This window comes from Tamandua tetradactyla, chromosome 12, assembly GCF_023851605.1.
Source record: "Tamandua tetradactyla isolate mTamTet1 chromosome 12, mTamTet1.pri, whole genome shotgun sequence".
NCBI lineage: Eukaryota > Metazoa > Chordata > Mammalia > Pilosa > Myrmecophagidae > Tamandua > Tamandua tetradactyla.
The window spans coordinates 100,664,020-100,684,727 of NC_135338.1; the positions used below are offsets into that span (position 1 = coordinate 100,664,020).

The 20,708-nt window shown below is 47.5% G+C and overlaps 1 protein-coding gene across 2 annotated transcripts in view; it reads left to right on the top strand.

The window, feature by feature from the left end:
- The window catches only part of ADAMTSL3 (ADAMTS like 3), a 355,553-nt gene that overhangs the window by 56,172 nt on the left and 278,673 nt on the right, over positions 1-20,708 (top strand). For both annotated transcript variants that reach the window (XM_077124346.1, XM_077124347.1), the window contains exon 3: positions 1,711-1,830. In XM_077124346.1, the coding sequence (XP_076980461.1) occupies positions 1,711-1,830 (120 nt within the window). The remainder of the gene's footprint in view (positions 1-1,710; positions 1,831-20,708) is intronic.

Below are 20,708 nucleotides of genomic sequence, written 5' to 3' on the forward strand. Positions count from 1 at the left end.
TCCTAGTTTGCTAGCTGCCAGAATGCGATGCACCAGAAATGGAATGGCTTTTAAAAAGGGGAATTTAATAAGTTGCAAGTTTATAGTCCTAAGACCATGAAAATCTCAAAATTAAAGCAAGTCTATAAAAGTATCCAAACCAAGGCACTCCCTTCACTCAAGAAAGGCTGATGAGTTCAGGGTTCCTCTGTCAACTGGAAGGGCACATGGCGAACATGGCAATGTCTGCCAGCTTTCTCTCCAGGCCTCTTGCTTCTTGAAGCTCCCCAGGAGATGTTCTCCTTCATCTCCAAGGGTCGCTGGCTGGTGGACTCTGTGTGGTTCCCGCGGCTCTCCCAGCATCCTGTGGCTCTCTCGTCATTCTGTCACTCTCTCTCTCTCCAAAATGCTTCCTCTTTTAAAGGATTCCAGTAAACTAATCAAGACCCACCTGGAATGGAGCCGCATCTCTGTGGAGATAATCTAATCACGTTCCATCATACAGCGCTGAATAGGGTTTAAAAGAAATGGTTGCTCCAAGATTGGATCAGGATTAAAACACAGCTCTTCTAGGGTATATAACCCTTTTCAAGTCAGCATAGTATGTAAGAAGATGTAAATGTTGTCTTCCAAATAATCTGTCTCCAACCTCAGACCTTTCTTCTAAGCTCCAGACTTGGATGTTGAACAGCCAACTCAAGTTTTAACGTGGATGTATGATGGACATCTCTAACTGAGAAAGACTCAAAGAGAACCACTGGCCTCCCTCTCCCCCAGTAAATCTGTTCCTACCTTAGGGCTAGCCTCCCATATCACTGTGCTCTAACCAGTTGATCAAGCCAGAAACCCAGCGGTCATCCTTGATTCCTCCCTGTTTCTCATCTGTCAGTGTCTTGCTGGCTCCACCTTTAACCCAGCCACTTCTCTCCTCCACTGCCATCCCGGACACCAGATTCAGTGCAGCAACCTTATAACTGGTCTTTATGATTCCGTGTTTATACGCTTCTGCTCTACTCTCCCCAAAGAAGCCATTAATATTCAGAGTCTTTCCTGCGACGTCAACCCTTTCCCATGGTTCTCAAGGCTTTGAATGCTTTGGCTCCTGCTGAACTTCCTTATTTCCCTTTCATGCGTCTCTTTCCCTTGTTCACACTGGATCCAGCCGTGCTCACCCCCTTCAGTGGATTCTTGTATCACCCTGTTTGTTTCCTTTATAGCGCTTACTTTGTAGAAACATGCAAGATGTTATGAGAAAAAAATTCTCAAAGAAACTGCACCAAAACAACTACAAATCATTATTACAACTTGAAGGGACTGTGGTTGATTTTTATTTTCTTTTGTGTTCATTTGATTTTTTAAAGTGTCTCTGAAGGACATGGATTTCTGTTGTAAAATGGAAAAAAAGTTTGTTTTCTACTCTTTCACCAAAAAAGAAAAAATCCTAGAAATGATGGATTTGAAACATCAGAACTTAGGCAAGTTAACACTGCTGGCTGAGCTGCTGGAAGGTGGGACTGGAAGCATGGGTGGGAGGCTGCAGCTCGCGCCCGTTTGAGAGGAGCAGGTGGTAGCCTGGCACATCCCTGGGGCAGCTGCAGCCCGATGCCTTATTTCTGTCCTTTTCTTGGCACAGCCCTGTGGGTGACTTCCGTTGGAATGGCCCCTTCAGAGCACGCCTGCTCGGGGGTCCTTGCCCAGCTTCACGTGTGACCAGGTGATTTTGCCTTTCAGACCACGGCGGAGAAGTCTCCTGGAGCCTACTTCTTGCCCGAGTTTGCACTCTCTCCTCAGGGAAGTTTTCTGGAAGATACTACAGGGGAGCAGTTTCTTACTTACCGCTTCGATGACCAGGTAAGAGCCTACACTTGGCTTTGCCATTTGCCAATGGAAAGGAAACAGTTCCTCAAAGATACCTTCAAAATGATAATTTCCCTTGCTGTGATCAGAACGGCCTTTTACACTCTTAGAGCATCCTAAGACCTTTGAATTATTCACGCTTGCGTATCATTTCCAACATAACCTGTAGTTCTTGCTCTAGTTGGATTATTTGCTTGAGGGAAACTTTTTCTTTTTTCTATCAGAAATATATAATAAAGTAGTTTATTTTAGATATCACCAAATTTTTTACCCAATTATTATTCAGTTCAGTTTTCTGATTAAGCATTACTTTCTTTGTCCTTTTAGCTTTTATTTCGCTAACACTGGCACTGGATGTTTTGCCAAGCCTGCTTTCCAAAAAGGAGCAGTGTGTGTATATGGTGTGTGCATGCTTGTGCCCGTGTGCATGAGTGTGTGTTTGCTTGTGCCCGTGTGTGTGAGTGTGTGTTTGCATCATTTTGTGAGCACTCAGTACAGGCGGAGGCTGTGCTGTGCTGAGGGGCACGCCTGGGCACTGATTCCCTCCCACTCTTTGGGCACGTTGATGCCTTAGCCTGCCTTATGCCTGCCGCTGACACACTCATATTTGCTGCAGCAGAGAATATAAATTGGCTGAATGCAGAGATTTTTGTCTGATGGAGGCTGAGTTCATGAGGGTGGGAGTCAAGCTGATGTGGGGTTAGGGCAGACTGTGGGGCACCCTGACACCCACAGGGCTGGCGAGGGGCCCTGGCCACAGTGATTTTCTCGGGGCGCATGATGGGGTGGAAGCAGGTGGTCGGCAGTTCTGGTCTGGCTTGGGCGGGGCCTGTCTAGGGGCGAAGGGCCTTACGCAGATGGTGAGGCTCCGGGAAGTTCAACCTGCCAGCACGGTGCAGCTCTAGGGTTTGGCTCCCGGGAGCGGGACCTGCCTGGGGTTGGCGGTGCGAGGCCGAGGCCGGACACCGGGCTGGGGTGGGAGCAGAGCGTGCAGGGAGGGGAGAGGCCCGGGCCGCCCTCAGTGCGGGGGTGGGGGCTGGGGGGGTGTCATGGCTTAAGTGTCTCCTCGAGGCTCCTGGGAAATGACCTGCCCTGGTGGGTTTAGCTCTGGGACTGGGGAAGGGTGAGGGCAGGGGCTGGGGGCCAGCAGGGGCTGGGGGCCAGCAGACCCGCGCCGGGGGGGAGGGGGCTGCACAGGCTGGCGGGTGCAGTGGTGCGAGGAGACCACCTTTTTTATTGAAAATCTCAATCTTTTTTTTTTTCCACATTAAGTGAGAAACCTGAGTACATGACGTACATAAATAGTTATTGGGGGGAAGGGGTAGAAGTGGGGGTAATTTTTATCACATTTTGGTGTCTAATCAGTGGTTTTGAAAGGCATTTAGGCCTAGTTGCTGGAAGGGCCTAAGAGATCATCAAGCTGCGTCTGCCTCGCTCCCAGGTGGACTCTTCGAGGGCCTGTCATCTGTGGCTCCTTTAGCTCCAGAAGTCAAGGACCCAACAGGTTTTCCTAGGAGAACTTCCGAGAAACTCACTGAGAAGCCGGTAAAAGGTAAAAGAGGGCCTCTGGGGAAGCGGAGCTATGCGTTTTATAATGGAGAGTGGCAGTGCCTCTGCAGGCCCTTCGGACGCATTCCGCTTAATGTAATAACCGCATGAAAGCTAGAAGGAGAGGAGAGCAAGCCCGGCAGTGCCTGAAAGGCGGCAGCGGCTCTCAGAGGTGCGGCATGCTGTGGAAATGTCCCCGGGCGTGGCGCTCCAGAAAGCCCAGCAAACAGCGCGTGGGAACGGTTTCGTCCCCGCAGCGCCTTTCTCACGCGGGAAGGAAGACGCCTATAACAGCACCTCCTCTTCTCTGAGGAAGGCCACGGAAACAGACCCTTGCTCCACACTGGCCGTATTCCCTGAACTGACACCAAGAATTGAATCACCTGGAGGCGATTGACCCCTCACCCCAAGTCCTGGTCTCTCCCCGCCTGGTCCTGAAAGCCGAGGCTGCGGGCAGTGCTGGAGGCATCTCGGGGCCTGGAGAAGTGACAGAACCAGTCACGGGCTCCCCAACTGCAACACCCCCACCCCCCGCCCCTGCCTGGCAGCAGTTGATAGAGCAGCCCTGCCAGAGTGAAGACCGAGGCGCAGGCTGCTTTGCATGGACATCACCTCCTGCCGCTTTACTTGCTGTGTGACCTCGGACAAGTTGCTGTCCTCTCTGTGCCTCAGTCTCCTCGTTTGTGCAATGGCGACGGGGACGGCGTCGTGCGTGGGAGGCGTGGGAGGAGACAGGAGGGGTGCTGCGCAGTGTGGCACGCAGGGACCTGCAGTGGAGCCCCGTCTTGATAAATGGCGTTCTTCGCAGGACCTCAGTTTAGAGGCTACAGGAATAACGTAGTCGCCATTCCCTTCAGGGCACCCCACACACCATTTTACGTGGCTTTTTATGGGGGAATGGTATTTAGACGGTCACGTGCGCACTATGTGAAGCGTAGGACTTAAGGAAATTTTTGCACTGTGTAGCACCGCCAGCTCAGGAGTAGAGCATTCCCAGCACCCTGCACCCTTCCGTCACGGGTCCCCACCCTGGAAGTAAGTACTGCTCTGACTTCTATCACCGTGGATTAGTTTTGCCTGTTTTTATTTTGAATCATACATAAGTGGAATCTTACAGCATGCGCTTGTTTGTGTCTGGCTTTTTTCACACATTATCCTGTCTGAGAGATTCACCCAACTTTGGATCCAACCCCAGTCGAGACGTAACTCCGCACCTGGCTGTGCCCCTCGGAAGGCGCTGCGGCGCATCGGGCGGCCGGCAGCGCTGTGCCCACGCGGGAGCCGGGTTCTCCCTGAAAGGTTTGCAGGCAAAGTGTCCACACCTGGGGGGGCGGTGGGGGCGCTCCCCAGGCAGGCCCTGTGGCATCGCAGCGGGTGCTGGCACCCCGCAGGCGGGACTTTGGCCCCAGTGCTCATTTTACTGGTCAAGAGAGCATCAAATCCAGGGACTCCAGTTACGTGGAAAACGAAGACATTGTGCTCCAGACCCGACTGCCCTACGCTGGAATATGTGAAGCTGCTTCATTCAGAACCTTCCAGAAAATTATCTCCTGTTCTACAACTCCATCTTCTCCCTTTAGGACCCGTAGACTTTGAGTATGGTGGAGTTTGGGCATTAATGCATTGCTTTATTGGCTCATGCGCCTTCAGGAATTTGTAATTCTATAAGCTCATTGTTCCTTCCTGGGGTTTTTTATATAAATCACACTTTTTTTTGTCCGAGTTAAACATTTTAACTGAGATGAAAATGGCAGAGACTGCTCATTGGGTGAACTGTAGGATGAAGTGTTTTAGTGTTTGGCTGCCTCAGTCGCAGGAGCTAGCTGAAACAACTGGCTGAGATGCAGTGGAAAGCGCTCCTAGCCACACAGCCTTGGGGTGATTCTCTGTCCCTGAGAGTGCATTTGGAGTTTTGTCCCCCTCGAGGACCTGCTCCCCGGCCGACAGCGGGATGTTGGTGGGTTCCGCAGGTTCTCAGCCTTCTCCCACCGCTGGCCGAGGCCCCATCGGGACGCTGTGCTGCCAACCCTGCCTAGAGCTCTGTCTCTGGGAAAAGAAGACGGTGAGGTCTTTCCATCCTTACTTTATTCAACTTTCTTAAGTTGTAAACTTGAGCCTTCCTAAATACGTTGCAGGGACTGATTTAAATGTCAATGATAGGCTTAAGTGTTTCTAAGTTAGAAGGTGTTTTTCCCCCCTTAAGGTAGGAGACCTCTTTGTATTTCACAAACACACATGTCTTTTATTTTCATTTTTCATTTTTTTTTGCATTTGTTAGGTGCAGGGAAACGTGGAAGGTGTGTCTTTGTGGATTTCTTGTAATGTGCCCCTTCCTAATTGGCAGCCACAATGGGGTAATGGAGGTCAAGCCGCTGACCTTGAGCTCTGATGACAGTGGAAATGAGGCTCCCAGTGGAAACGTAAGCAGTGGGTGATCTAGAAATCAGTATGCTTTTCTGTGCTCCACGCATCACCCTTGTGTGTGCCCACCTCGGTGCAATGTGGATCTTGCCACCTTTGGGCTACAGGCAGTGAAGGGCAAAAACTAATGCTGACCACTTGAATTCCGTGCAGGGCGAGGCAGAGCGGTCAGTAAATGGTGGGTTCTGAGTTCACTAAAATTAGCCTAGGATAAATCCCTTTCATAAGTTTGCAACCATTTAGAAGAGAACTTCCTTGATTTCAGACTATAGAGGTCCTTTCAAACCTATTTATGCTGCACCCTCCTCTGTGTCCTGAAACCTTCCCTCTCCTCCATGAGTCCAGGTGAGAGCCCACTGCCTAGCTGAGCATTTGTCTCTGCCTGCCCACACTTAAGGGGATTCAATATTTTTCCCGTATGTAAAATGCTTTTACCTGCATTCCAGTCCTGTGTCACTTTCAGTGACCTCTCCATTTTCAAATTCTTATTCTCTCCTGCTGCTTTAGCCTACTCATTGTGTGTGTGTGTGTATGCTGTATGGTGGGGTCACATTTCATTCTTTTTCCATGTGAGTATCCCGTTATTGTAGCACTATTTGTTGAATTTTTTGTTTGGTTGGTTGGATTTTTTGTTTGTTTGGGGAGTGCATGGGTCAGGAATTAAACCCGGGTCTCCCACCTGGCAGGCGAGACTTCTACCCCTGAACCGCCTGTGCCCCCCAACCTCCTTGTTGTTGGCCTTTAAAATCTAACTTCTGGTATCCCTCCCACCCCTTCAAACAGGCATCCACTTAAGGTTTTCGGCGACCTTCTGGGAGCCCAGGTTCTGATGGGAAGCATTTTATGCGTCTCCTTGACGCTGTCTTTCCTTCCCCGGAGCCACCGACTGTCTGTGTGATTGCTTGTTCCCGCGGGGCCTCCCCAGTGTGCATTCTCTGTCCTCTTGCTGCTGCCAGTGAGGCGACGTGGCTTGGACAGGCGCCTGGAGCCGTGGGTATCAGGTGTGGAGGGAGGCTGAGGTCTGGCCTCACAGGTGAAGCTGTCTGACCCCCCTGAGCGACGCGGCCCCTGCCACGCAGCAGCGGCGCCGAGTGTCTGCTCTTTGCCCTCCAGCTCAGTTAAGACATTTTACATTACTCTGCGGGCAGGGAAAGTATGAGAGAAATGTTTGAATGAAATTTTAACACTAGCAGTGATGATAGTACATTGATAATGAAGTCTTTGTGTAGTTTTATTTCTAATCTCCTTTTCAAAATCTTTTTTCTTGTACTATTATGACAAACCTCATTCTCCTTTTCCTTGTTTGACTGTTGATCTGTGCACTCTTTCTAAGGGGAAGGCATCTGCCTGCTGTGAGCCCATCTTCCTCAAAGGACCTTCTTCTGAACTTTTCATGAATATCTTGGGCAGGAGCTCCACTGTGGTTGAACTCTTGGCAGGCCTTAGAAATATCACTGGATGTTTCCAAGTTATTTATGTAATAGTTTTTAGCTTGGAAAGTATATACGAACTTCTGAAATTGCTGGGGAAGGGAGATGACCACAGCTCTTGGTCTACAGGGCCATCACATCGCTGGGCCAAACGAGCTGCTTGTATGGTCTCCACGCGGGAGAGTCTCCGTGTTGTTTCTGGCTGAGGTGTGCAGTGTTTTTAGCAGCGAGCCACTTGAGCTGAACCGTTCATTCCTTTGTTAGTGAGTCATCTTAGTCAAATGGGCTTATGCTCCCTAAATATTCCAGTGATTTAGCAACCTTACAAGACGGCAAATTTGTGGTCTGTTCAGAGAAGACAAGAACACTTTAACAGGAATAAGTTGTTCTCTTCTCCTCCCTCAGGCATACTGCACACGCGTGCACATGCACACCAACAGGGCAGGCTATTCTGATTCACTCTGGCACCCGTGAACCCTGAATTTCACCATCATTGAAATTTTCACCCATCAGTGAGTTCTCTAGCGTTAAAGGAACTAGGGCTGCTAATAGAGGTTTGACATCCAGCTTTTAAACTGTAGATGTTTTCCTTCCCTAGTGCTGTCTTCTTAGGCTCATTTTTGGGGTTTCTGGGTGCTTTTTCATCACCTTCAGCTCATGGGCTGATGAAGGGGGTGGAGTTCTAAACAGTCCAAATGCAGCTGCCCCCACGTGGCCCCACCGCCGCCCGGCAGGCTCAGGGGCTGGGCTGTCCCTGCAAGACCTTGCTGCTGGTTCCCAGATCACATCCTCCCTCGGAGGCCAGCCAGGCCCTGCCTGGGACGCTCAGGGCTTCAGCACTTCAGGCATTTTGAGACTAGGTCACTCTCAGCAGCTCAATTATCCTCAACCCCTCGAAGAAAGGCAGGAAGTGGGCACGCCCTTCACCTCCTCACCCCTTCCTCACGCCTGTCACCTCCTCACCCCTTCCTCACGCCTGTCACCTCCTCACCCCTTCCTCACGCCTGCTTTATTCTTTGATTTTGATTCGATCTCCTCCACCTCTTTCATTGCCCTCTCGTGGCCAGTGAAATCCCGTGTCCTGACTTAACTGAAGTCTGGCCTTGGCCCAGGCTGCTGCTTCCTCCCTGCTGCCCTCACCGTGGAGGCTGCTCACGCCTCACCTCTGGGTACCCTGAGGTGGACGACATCCTGCTTCCAGACTGCTCTTCTGTCCTCTCCGTGTGCGTCCTCCACGGACACTCATGGACCCTCCTGTCTAAACCACTCGCCACCGGCGCATTCAGAGGAGACTTTATGTCCTGAACGTTGGTTTATTTAACTTTTCCCCCCAAGACCGGCCAGTGTCTCAGGATCATCCAGGATGCTAGGCTGACCCATGCCTCAGTCTGTCCCCAACATTTGTGTATCTCTGTGGACCCAGAGACCTTCAGCCACCCAGTCCGAGGGCTCCAGCCTGACCTTTGTCCTGTGACTGCTCTGTCTCAGGAATATCAAATTCCTGAAGTCCCTCTCTAACCTCCGTCCTTCACACCCTCCTGGACTCACTCCTCCTCTATGCCTGCTTGTTGCCTCAATGGGATGTCCAGTTCCCTTATCCCCCAGTTTCTCCAGGCGGCCAGCCACCTTCCAGCATCCCTAGGTCTCCTGCCTGTGGGAGCACTCCCATCAGTGTCGTCCCTTTCCTTATAGGCTTTATTTCCCGTGGTCACCAGCTCAGCAGAACCGAGACCTGGGCTGTGCCCCCTGTGGCTTTCCCACCTTGGCCCAGCCACCTTGGAGCTCTGCTGGAGGAGGTCACCCAGCCATGGGGTGTGGCCCCAGTTCCCCTCGTCACCCTTGTCTGTCCCTGACTCTTTATCTCTACTGCTCTTCTCTTCTTCTCCTCTGAACCACGTCTCTGCTCCTGGACAGTGCTGCTCATAAAGGAATGCCAGGCTTGTATCTTGGCTTGTTTTCCTCAGGCTTTGCGTAACATCTCACCCTGTGGCAAAGAGGTAGGGCCTCCCTGCAGGGAGTGGGTCACTGGTGTCCGCTGGCTTTGGGAGAGGCAGAGCTTCGGGCAGGAAGCTGGACTTGGCAGGCTTGAAATGGGGGAGTGTTTGGAGGAGTGGAGGGAAACATCTTATTTCTTTCTCTTGTCAAAGAACGAAACACAGTAGAGCTACACAGCAGAGCTAAGCTCTGTGCTGGCTAGGCCAGCATGACCCATGCCATTCAGGGAAAGACTTTTCTGGGTCTTTCCTCGCTGACCTTGGAAGGCTTGGATGGCGAAGCAGCAGCAGAACTGATGCCCTATCGTGGGAGTTTTAGGCATTGCATTCTTACGGGCTGATTTGGAGTTTGGGAATGTCACTTTTGGTTGGCCAATTTTCTATCACAAAAGTGTAAGCATGGCTTTCAAAGAGGCCTCTGGAGGGCTGAGGCTCTGTGGGGCTGGACCGTCCTGTGGACACTCTTGGCTGTGGGGCTTTAACACCCTGAACCGTATCTTCCTGGGCTAATCTAATCAAGTTTCCAACCCACGGTGCTGAATAGGGAGTAAGAGAAGTGGCTGCCTTGAGAAGGTGGGTGGGGTGAGAACGCGGCTTCTCTAGGGCACCTATTCCTTTCAGACCCGCATGCTTGCTTTCCTATTTTTTAAAATATTCTGGGAATCTTTCTTCATAGCATTTTCTACCTCCTAACCTGAAAAGACTGTCATCTTGTGTATTTGGGTGGGGTGGGTGCTGTGGTGGGGGAGGTGGGGAGTAGAAGGGCAGTGCATGTGGGCGATTTGAATGTCTAGTGGTAGTCTGAGAGACTTGTTTATCCAAGTAGCAAACCCTGGGGAGATGCCGCACCATGAGCTGTTTCAAGAAAATGCAGTCCAGGCTTTGGGATTTGGATCGCTTTCTGTTAAGCCTCATTTCCCCAGGGTCACCAGGGATAGCCCAGGACAGTGACTGATGGCTCTTCCTAGGAACGGTTTCAGTTGTTACTCATTCTGAACACACAGAAATGCAGTATTGTTTTGGACAGTGTTCTGGTTTGCTAGCTGCCAGAATAAAATATACCAGAAATGGAACCGCTTTTGAAGAGGGGAATTTAATAAGTTGCAAGTTTACAGACATGAAAATATCCCAATTAAGCAAGTCAATAAAAATGTCCAAGTTAAGGCACCAAAAAGAGGTGACCTTCACTCAAGAAAGGCCGCTGATGTTCAGGGTTTCTCTCTCAACTGGAAAGGCACGTGGTGACATCTGCTAGCTTTCTCTCCAGGCTTCTTGTTCCATGAAGCTCCCCCAGGGGCATTTTCCTTCTTCATCTCCAAAGGTCTCTGGCTGTGTGGGCTCTCGTGGCTCTCTGTCATGGCTCTGCTCTCTCGGAATCTCAAGCCTTTTCCAAAACACTTCCTCTTTTAAAGGATTCCGGTAAACTAATCAAGACCCACCTGGACTGGGTGGAGTCACATCTTCCTCTAATCCAAGGGTAATGCCCACAACTGAGTGAGTCTCATCTCTTTGGAGATAATGTAATCAAGTTTCCAACCTATACTGCTGAATACGAATTAAAGGAAGCAGCCTCCACAAAATGGATCAGGATTAAAACATGGCTTTTTAGGGCACATAAATCCTTTAAACCAGCACAGGGAGGTTTCCATTAAAAAAAATTAGTATGTGGCTGCTTTATAGTAATACATTTTGGTTATGTGAAAATTAACACATTTAACAAAATATAAACCCCCCTTCCCTGAGCTGGGTTTCTCTATCAGATATTCCTCTTCCTCTTAGGGGTTCTCACTGAGACGATTTCATTCCCGTCTTTTGCACTAGGCTCTGAACCCCTTAGGGGCAGAGACTTTGTCCAAAAATCACTCATACTCAAATCTTCCCCAGGGTCTGGCACATAGTAAATGCTCAGTGAATGCTGGTTTGTTGAAGGGTATTCCCTTATCAGCAACTCATGCTGCTCCTCCTGCAGCTGCTTCCCCTGCTGCTCCTCCTGCAGCTGCTGCTCCTGCTGCTCCTATAGCTCCTCCTGCAGCTCCTCCTGCTGCTCCTCCTGCAGCTGCTTCCCCTGCTGCTCCTCCTGCAGCTGCTGCTCCTGCTGCTCCTATAGCTCCTCCTGCAGCTCCTCCTGCTGCTCCTCCTGCAGCTGCTTCCCCTGCTGCTCCTCCTGCAGCTGCTGCTCCTGCTGCTCCTATAGCTCCTCCTGCAGCTCCTCCTGCTGCTCCTCCTGCTGCTCCACCCACAGCTCCACCCGCAGCTCCACCCGCAGCTCCACCCGCAGCTCCACCCACAGCTCCTCCTACTCCTCTTCCTGCAGCTCCACCCACAGCTCCTCCCGCAGCTCCTCCTGCAGCTCCTCCCGCAGCTCCTCCCGCAGCTCCTCCTGCAGCTCCTCCTGCAGCTCCTCCACCCGCAGCTCCTCCCACAGCTCCTCCTGCTGCTTCACCCGCAGCTCCTCCCGCAGCTCCTCCCGCAGCTCCTCCTGCAGCAACTCCTGCAGCTCCTCCTGCTGCTCCTCCTGCTGCTTCACCCGCAGCTCCTCCCGCAGCTCCTCCCGCTGTTCCTCCCGCAGCTCCTCCTGCAGCTCCTCCCGCAGTTCCTCCTGATCAGGACCTGAGTCTTTCTCCGGGCTTGTGCGTATTCACAGGAGGTTTTGCCTCGGCTGCTGGGCAGGAATAGTTTAGATCGAGTCTGTGGGGCTTTTCTGTGCCCTCCCGTGGACAAGAGGAGGGAGAAGGCCTAGTTCCAGAGGGATGAGGCTTCAAGAAATTCAAACGATCCTTTTATTTTTTAGGTTTCTTTAAGAAATAAAATAAATTCTTAAAAATGTGAGTTATTTTTGATCATAGAGTCTATCTCTATTTCTTTCGTGCATGTGAATGTACGTGTGCTCATATCTAGTTTTTACTCTCCCCCAGCAACTGTGAGGCAAACAGTGTGAGTCCGAAGGCTTGAGTGGGGAGTCATTTGTTCCTTGTTTTTGGACAGTCTGCTCTGAGCTCTTTCCATGTGGTGGACCTCATGATAGCCCATTTTATAATTATACAAAGTTCAAAATGGCTGGTTGAATTTCCCTTTAGAAATAGGCACAATCCCTAACTCACAAGCTCCGTTCGCATTGGTTTTTGCCACCTTAAAAAGTGCAGGAAGCAGAGCTGCAGCCTGTTAAGCAGAAACCCCCACAGCTGTGCTCTAATTCTGACCATCTCAGTAGCTGCAGCAGAGGCCTCTGGGTCTACCCTGTGCTGGTCGCCCCCTGCCCAGGGTAGAGAGAGCGAATCTCCTCAAGGGCCAGCCCCGTCCCGGGTGTGGGTCCCAGGTGAAGTAGCCCCGGATCCAGCACAGTTCCTGCAACTCCAATCTTTAAAACCAGGGAAGGGAAGATGTTTCCTTGCCGTTCCTTCAGCAATGTCCTTGTGTAGGAGCTCTGTTGGACGTGGCATGTTCTTGCCAGTTATTTCACTCCTTCCAGTGACCCTCTGGGTTTGCTTCGGCAGGACACACGCGAAAACTAACAACGCAGAGAAGATCAGCATGTGCCCAGTGCCCAGTGTACAGACGGCAGGCGAATTTGTGAACAGCGAAAAAAAAAAAAAAGAGGGCAAGTAAGAGCGTAAGGCATAGGGGAGACGCTAAGATTCCCTGAGCATACCTTCTTATATATTTTACTGTGGAATTAGGTCAATATTTTACAGAATTATAAAACAAAATTAGATTTAAAAAGAACAATTCCCACAAACCATAAATCACATAATAACAAAAACCCCTTAACTGTGTTTCCACTGGATGGAATAACCACACAGAGAAGAATTGTACCAAATGACTTAACACATTAATTTGACTGTAGGCATATATATCCAAGAATAAAAAAGAACTACAGATAAATTTCTAAAGCCTTCTGCAGTAGTCCTTGGCAGTGGTAGCCCTGCTTTGCTATCTGGAGGCTGCCGCGTGGGTGCTGGGGGAAAAAGCAGGCAGTACAGAGGTGAGAATCTGTTTTCTTCTGCTATTTTTGGAAAAAGAGATATGGATATAATACAGAATAAATTAAGTAAAAACCCCATACCCCAAAATAAGGGCATCTTTTCTAGCTCCGTTCACTGAAAAGGTCTGAAATGGACGACAAATGGCCCATTCAGCCTCAACGAGCACCTGGATTATGGGCTCTAAATGCTGCTGCCCACTTAAAAGAAACTAGGACTCTGGGAAAATGGCTATTCTAGGTCTGGGGAAGAAATATGCAAAATTAGCCTGGAGCATCATGTAATAACAAGACAATTGATTATCATCAGAAGGTCTCATGAGCTCATGGAGACTCCACAAGCATGAACTGGGATCATTCGATCATAAATAAGAATACAAATTGCAAACTTAATGATACCGAAATGAAGTATTAGTCGATGTTGGAGGGTGCTAGGAAGTCGACTAATTACATTGAAAACAAGTAAATAAAAGGAATAAAACCCCAAACACTTATTGTTTTCTCTACATGAACTGTACTACTGGGTGACCAAATAGTAAATGAGGGAAATTTTTCTTTATAGAAATATGTGAGCTAATAACTAAAGAAGGTGTGATAGAATGAGTATTTCATCCTTTTGCAACCCATAATGAACTAATGGATCCAGGCGTTGGATATCAACAACAGCTAACATAGCAAAGAGAGACAACTAACCATTCTGTGTCTCCTGACGGAAGGCCAGAGTGGCACCTACGAAGTATCACCTCTCCCTTGCCAAAAGAAATCGAACCTGAATCTGATCAAGGCAGGCTCTATGCAGACCACTGATGTACAGGACGTACAAAGAGCAGATACACGCGCTAAACCGAGATAGGTCTGCAATCACCACAGTTCAGATGGTGGGAAACTTTATTAGGAAAGACAACTCTGTTTCTTCAGTAAGTAAATTAGAAAGGAAAAAGAAGACCAGATGGGGAAACAGAAAGATTAAAGTACATTTAAAGAATCTATCATCCAATTGCAGTAGGTGGCCCTCATTTGGATTCTGATTTTAAAAAGCAGAACTAAAAAAAAAATAAAACTACAATACCATTCATGATGTTTATTATCAGTTGTTAAATTTCAAGGTGTGATGGATTGTGATAAGTTTAAAAGTTATCTTTTATAGATTTAAATGAAAATATTTACTAGTGAAATTATATGTTTTGCATGTGCTTCAAAATAGTGGGAGTAAGTGGGCATGATTGGGCTGAGCTTGTGGGTGGGGGCTGATATATTAGCTGGAGTCCATTATACTGTTCTGTCTACTTTTATGTATATTTGAAATCCTCCATAATGAAAAGTAAAAAAAAGAAACAACTGCACAAAAAATAAACTAAATACAGAAAACCAACCCAAAAGTCCTGTGAGATAAATGTATCTTTTTGTTTCTCCATCTAGTCTTCTTTTTCCTTTCTTATTTACTTACTGAAGAAACAGAGTTGTCTTTCCTAATAAAGTTACACTTTGGCACTTGCTCTTTCAGAATCCTAAATATGTCAAACCACTGCCTTCTTGCCTGCATGGTGCCAGTTGAGTAGTCAGTAGTTGCTCTTTTGTGGCTTCCTTTTACGGTGAGTCACTTTTCTCTTGCTGCTTCCAGGACCTTCTCCTTCTCTTCAATATTTGACAATTTGACTAATGTGTGTCTTGGAGTGGGTCTGTTTGGATTTATTCGATTTGGAATTCATTGGGCTTCTTTGATTTGCATATTTATGTCTTTTTTAAGGGTTGGAAAGTTTTCCCCAATTATCTCCTCAAATACTTTTCCTAACCCTTTTCTCTTGTCTTCTCCTTCTGGGACACCAATGATTCTTATATTTGTGTGCCTCATGTCGTCCATCATTTTCTTGTGATCAAATTCAAGTTTTTCCATCTTTTTAACCATTTGTTCTTTTCTACATTTGCTTTCAATTGCTGTGTCCTCTAGCTCTTTTATTCTTGCTTCTGCCTCTTCAAATCTGCTGTGGTGTGTCTGTGGTATATTTTTAACTTGATCTATAGGAGCTTTCGTTTCCGTAAGATGTTATTTTTCTATTTACTCCCCCAAATTCCTCTTTATGCTCTTCTAGTGTCTTCTTGATGTCCTTTATGTCTTTAGCCAACCCACTGAAGTTATTTTTGAGATGTGTATTACTTCTTTGATTAGTTTTTCTACATTCTGTCTCCTCTAGCTTTTCAATTTGGTCATTTGGCTTGACCATTTCTTCTTGCATCTTCATGTGCTTTATGATTTTCTGGTGATTTCTCAGCATTTGATTAACTTGATAAGGTTATTTTGAAAGCTGATTTCCCTCCATCACCTAAGATTTTGTAGTTGCTTGGATGTGTGTGGAAGGTCTCCTTTGGCAGTTGGTTATCAATCAGACCAAGGCCAAGGCCCTCCACGGGAACTGCAAGTCTCTCTGGGCCTCTGTAGAAGATTGGCAGAACAGCAGTTTGCCAGTGTGCACTTTCCCTGTCTCCCTAGCAGACAGCCCTCAGGCCACCTCTTCCCCTCAATCTTTTCCTGGACTGCACCCGCCTGCAGGGGTGGATGGGGGTTGGGGGTTGGGGGTTGGGGGTGGTTCCAAACCAGGTGAAAATGCAGTCAGTGCAGCAGGTCTGGGGTGAGGCTGGGCACCGTGCACCTCTGTGGAGAGCCAGCTTGAGGGCACGATGGGTCTGGTGGGTCCCCGCTGCTGAGTGGAATGAGCTGGGGCCGTGCCCTTGGCCAGCTCAGAAGAGCCCTGCACGATCCCTGCCTCTGTGCAGTGCGGCCCTCCACAGTGGGGAGGAGCTCTGGGGGCTTCTGTGTGGCTCTGTCCCTTGTGCCCCCTCTCCACCCGGGCACACTGGGCGCCACGGGGCTCCACGGAGAAGGGATCCAGGCAGCGCCACGTGGAGTGTCTCTTGCGCTGGCTAATTGTCAGATGGGCTCTGCTGTGCCCTGGGCCCCCTCTACTCCCAGGCTTCCCCAAACTAGGAATGGCAGGGCCTCAGGTCACTGTCCTGGCCTCCCCATGGCTGCTCTGGGCTGCGGGGCCAGGACACTCCACAGCTGGCTGTGGGGATGGGAACACGGGGCGCAGCTCCTCCCTCGCCTGCCCCAGCCCCGCGTAGCAGCCAGCCCGGGCCGTCACGCTCAGGACAACTCACCGGTCCTTTCAGCCGCAGTTTCTCTGCCTTTTCACACACGTCCTCCCTCTAGGATACAGAAGCCCCTTTCTGGCCACTCAGACCCCGGGGCCACTGTCCCTGCTCCGGCCAGCCTCTGGTTATTCCTCGGTAGAGCCAGGAGCTCTGCCTCTCCTGTCCCGCCGGCTCCCCAGAAGGCGTCTACAGGGGCAGTTTCTGGGCTCCCACGCAGCTGCCCTTGCAGGGCCACCTGCCCATCGAGGGTTAGGAACGCTGTGTGTGGCTGCTCTGGGACACTTCTGGCGGGGTCCCACATCTGGGGTTCGAGGGTGGGAGCTGATGCCGCAGGGGTCTCTGGGCATCGCGGCTACGCGGGCGGCGGGAGGCAGGAGGGGCTGGTCTTAGCTGGTAACGCTGTCCTTTATGCAGAGCTAGCATGCAAACCTTTGTTAGGAAAGCTTCCCCACGGGGCTGCCTGAAGACCCAGCCTGTCTGCCCTGTGTGATTTTGTGGCTGGGCCCCCATCCCTCCATAAAACCTTGACTTTTGGTATGGTAGCACAGATAATTTAATTTTTTATGAGCAGGGCTCCCCTGGTCAGCAATGCCATTAAACACCGGGCACACCTTATCAGTCGTGAGCAGACACCGGAGTTATCCCCCCAGCCACACTGTCCCCTGTGCCCCTGAACGCCGTCCAGTTCAGACTCCCAGACCTCAGTAAGGAGCTGGGTGAATAGTGTCTTTCTCTGAGGGTCCCTGAGAGACCCCAGTTCAACTCCTGCTTGGTTATAAGTCAATTCCAGACAGAGCATCCACTTACGGAGCTGTCTATAAACAGTGAGAAATCACGGTGCCAGTGAAATGTTCTGTAATTCAGGAGAAGGAGCTTCCAGTTCTTTGAACATTCGAGATGTTGCCTCTAGTCATCACAAGGAGTCTAGGAAGCACAGGGCAGTGGCCTTTCAGAGGAGCTTGCCTTCTGAAACTGGCTCAGACCATGATGACGTAGGACAGCTGAAGATAAGCAAAGGATAGAAAACGACGAGGGGCATTGTGCCGGTCTGAAATTGTTATATGCCCCCTGAAAAGCCACGTTTTCTCTCCCGGTCTGGTCTTGTGGGGCAGACCTGTTGTTTAGGGTTTAAACTTTGATTGGACTGCATCCAGGGGGACGTGACACCCTCAGTTGTGGACATGCCCTTTGATTAGATGGAGGTGTGACTCTATCCATTCAAGGTGGGTCTTGATTAGTTTACTTGAGTCCTTTAAAAGGGAAAATATTTTGGGGAAACCTCAGATGCAGATGGCTGGACACAGCCGCTTGGAGATGCTTAGAGTGCTGGCAGAGAGAGCAGATGCCTAGACACAGATGTTTGGAGCCCAGCAGACGTCACCATGTGCCTTCCCATGAGACAGAAAGCAATGCAGAACCCAGAGTTGTGTCCCAGAGGAGCTAAGTGAAGGCCACAGATACTTAGAGAGGAAACCACTGGCACCAGAAGCTGGAAGCAACAGAACCGGGAATAAGGACCAGTACACACCAGCCATGTGTCTTTCTATGTGACAGATGCCACCCTTTTTTTGGAGTTAAGGTATCTTTTCCTGGATGCCTTAGTTTGGACATTTTCATGGCCTCAGCTCTGTAAACTTGCAGCTTATTAAATACCCTTTTTACAAGCCGTTCTACTTATGGTATATTGCATTCCAGCAGCTTTAGCAAACCAAAACAGGCAAAGACTCCAAGTTAATCAAGATGCAGGAAGTGTAGGAGCCTTCTGGATTCATCAGAAAGTTGAATCAGCTTAAACAAATCAAATTAGAAAAATTCTCCTGAGTAACGGGAACTGGATAGGGAAATAAAATGGGGGAAAATAGGAATGGATGAAGAAGAGTTTGTGGGTGTGTTGGACAGACTTCAAAACTTCAGCTCATGTGGGCGGGCCGCGGTGGCTCAGCGGGCAAAGTGCTTGCCTGCTATGCCGGAGGACCTCGGTTCGATTCCCGGCCCCAGCCCATGTAACAAAAACGGAGAAACAAAATACAATAAAACAAGAAAATGTTTAAAAGATGTTTCCCTTTCTTCCTCCTTTCCTTCCTTCTATCCTTCCTTCCTTCTCTCTGTCTAAAAAAAAAAAAAAAAAAAAAAAAAAAAAACTTCAGCTCATGTACTCACAACAGAGACTAGATCAGATGGAGAAGGAATTAAATAAGCGCCATAAGACATCTTTGATTTAATCAAAGTTTTTATGAAAAAATTCACAACTGTCGTTAAATATATATGTAAGATGTATTTCATTCTGATTCCAATAGATAAAAAGGAGTTGAAAATGTCATCTTAGAATTTAAGAAATGTAGAACTAGGAAATCATAATTTCTAGCTTAGAGAAATTAATAAAGTCCATAAACACTGAGCTTAAGTTATCCAAACAAATGTTAAGAAAAGTTTTAAGCGAAAATACCATAAACAATTAAAAATGTAGAACATTCTCCTAAAGAAATTACTGATCAAAAAGGAAATGAAAAATAAAATTACACATTGTGTAGAAAATAACAAGAATGAGAATATTTCTCTCAAAAGTTATTATGTAACTACAATCTATATTAACAGGTAAAACTGTAACCTCAAATACTTTCAATAAATCTAAACATTTACTATATTCAATAAGTGGTATTGGAACGATTGGCTAACTATTTGAAGAAAGTTATTTTAAATCTTTACCATATGTCAAAATAAATTCCAGATGGATTGAAGACAAATAAAAATTAAACCATAGAAATATAAAAAGACCATAAAAGCAAATATTTCTCCAATTTCTAGATGGAGAAGTTTAAACTGAATGGAAAGTGGAAGATATTGATAAGTTTGACCACACAGAAAACTTAAAGTGTATATTGCCCCAAAACATTCAGATCACAAGTTAAAGTAAAATGAAATAATACAAATTATGTTAGAACACTTATTGTAGAAAGGACTTTGCAAATAGGAAAGAAAAATGAAAGGCAGTAAATAAATAGATAAAGGAAAATAATTTGCCCTTCTAAAATGAAAGCAAAGAACTGACTAACAATCAGATGGAAAGATTCAACCTCATTATAATCAATGAAATGTTAAGTTTAAGAAGCAATGACAAGGCATATTTTTCTTTACCAATATTTAAAAAAAAGTAAGTGTGAAAACCCAGTGCTGGTGGTTGTGATGGGAGAATCTGGCTTTATATTGGTGCTGTTGAGTATTAATAATTTTAGAAAAGCAATTTTGCAACATGTATTAGGCCCAAAAAAATTTTGACCCAGCAAATGCCTCTTTTGGGAGTTTCCCAAAGGAGAATTGTAAGTCCAGAAAATGGTTTACAGAAAAATTACATTTATCTCATAGCTGTTTATAATACTTCAAAACCAGAAGCAATCTAAATATTAAACTACAAAGAAATGGCTAAATAAATTTGGGGATTTCTAGGATAGCGTATTATAAGTCCTTATGTTTATAGTTTTGAAATTACATGGGAAACGCTAATATACTGTTCAGTTAAAAGATCAGGTCACAAAATCATACAGTATGTTTCCAATTTTATTCATGTGGATAGAAATAAAAATAGCAGAAGATACCCCATAATGTTAACAGTGGTTATCTTTGGATTATGGAATTATGGGTTTGTAAAATTTTCTTTTAAATGAATTTTCCAAGTTTCTTACAAATAAGCCTACACTCTGATTGTTAAATTGAGCCTTCTTTCTCTGTAGTGGTGAAGGGCGGTGACTGGCATTACTGGGATACTTTGAAGATTGGGTAATTGCAATAAATAGAGAGGACTGGGGAATGCATATCCGAGGCTCAGAACTTATTTTATTTAATGGTGTCCACTTTTCCCCACTTGTGGTCACGATTCCCCCTCTTGTTTCCTTTGAAGAGCTTCACTAAGACGAAAGAGCGTATATTTTCATTTTTCTTCTATGAAAAAGTCTGGGCTGCTTTGTTTTCCCGAAGAAACCTTTTCCTTCTTTCATTTGTCAGAGCAGATGAGTCTGCAGGACCCGGCTTTGGGAGTCACCTGCGCTCAGGTGTTTAGTTTCACCTGCAAACCCTCACTTGGCCATTCGTCATTGTAGAGTTTATCCATCTAACAGATGCGTCATTTGCCAGATCAGAACATAAAAAAGTAAATCTGGAATTTAAAGGAAAAGGCTAAGATCAATGCTATTCCTTGAAAATGGATTTTCCCAGAAAATTATTGGTAATGATAGGCAATAACATCTACCAAGATTATTTCTTTTAAATTTTATTAATGAATTTTAGTTACCAGAGATAATTTAAAACTGTACCAGAGGTTGTTTGAACACTGTTCAGCTCTCTCCTTTAACTAGT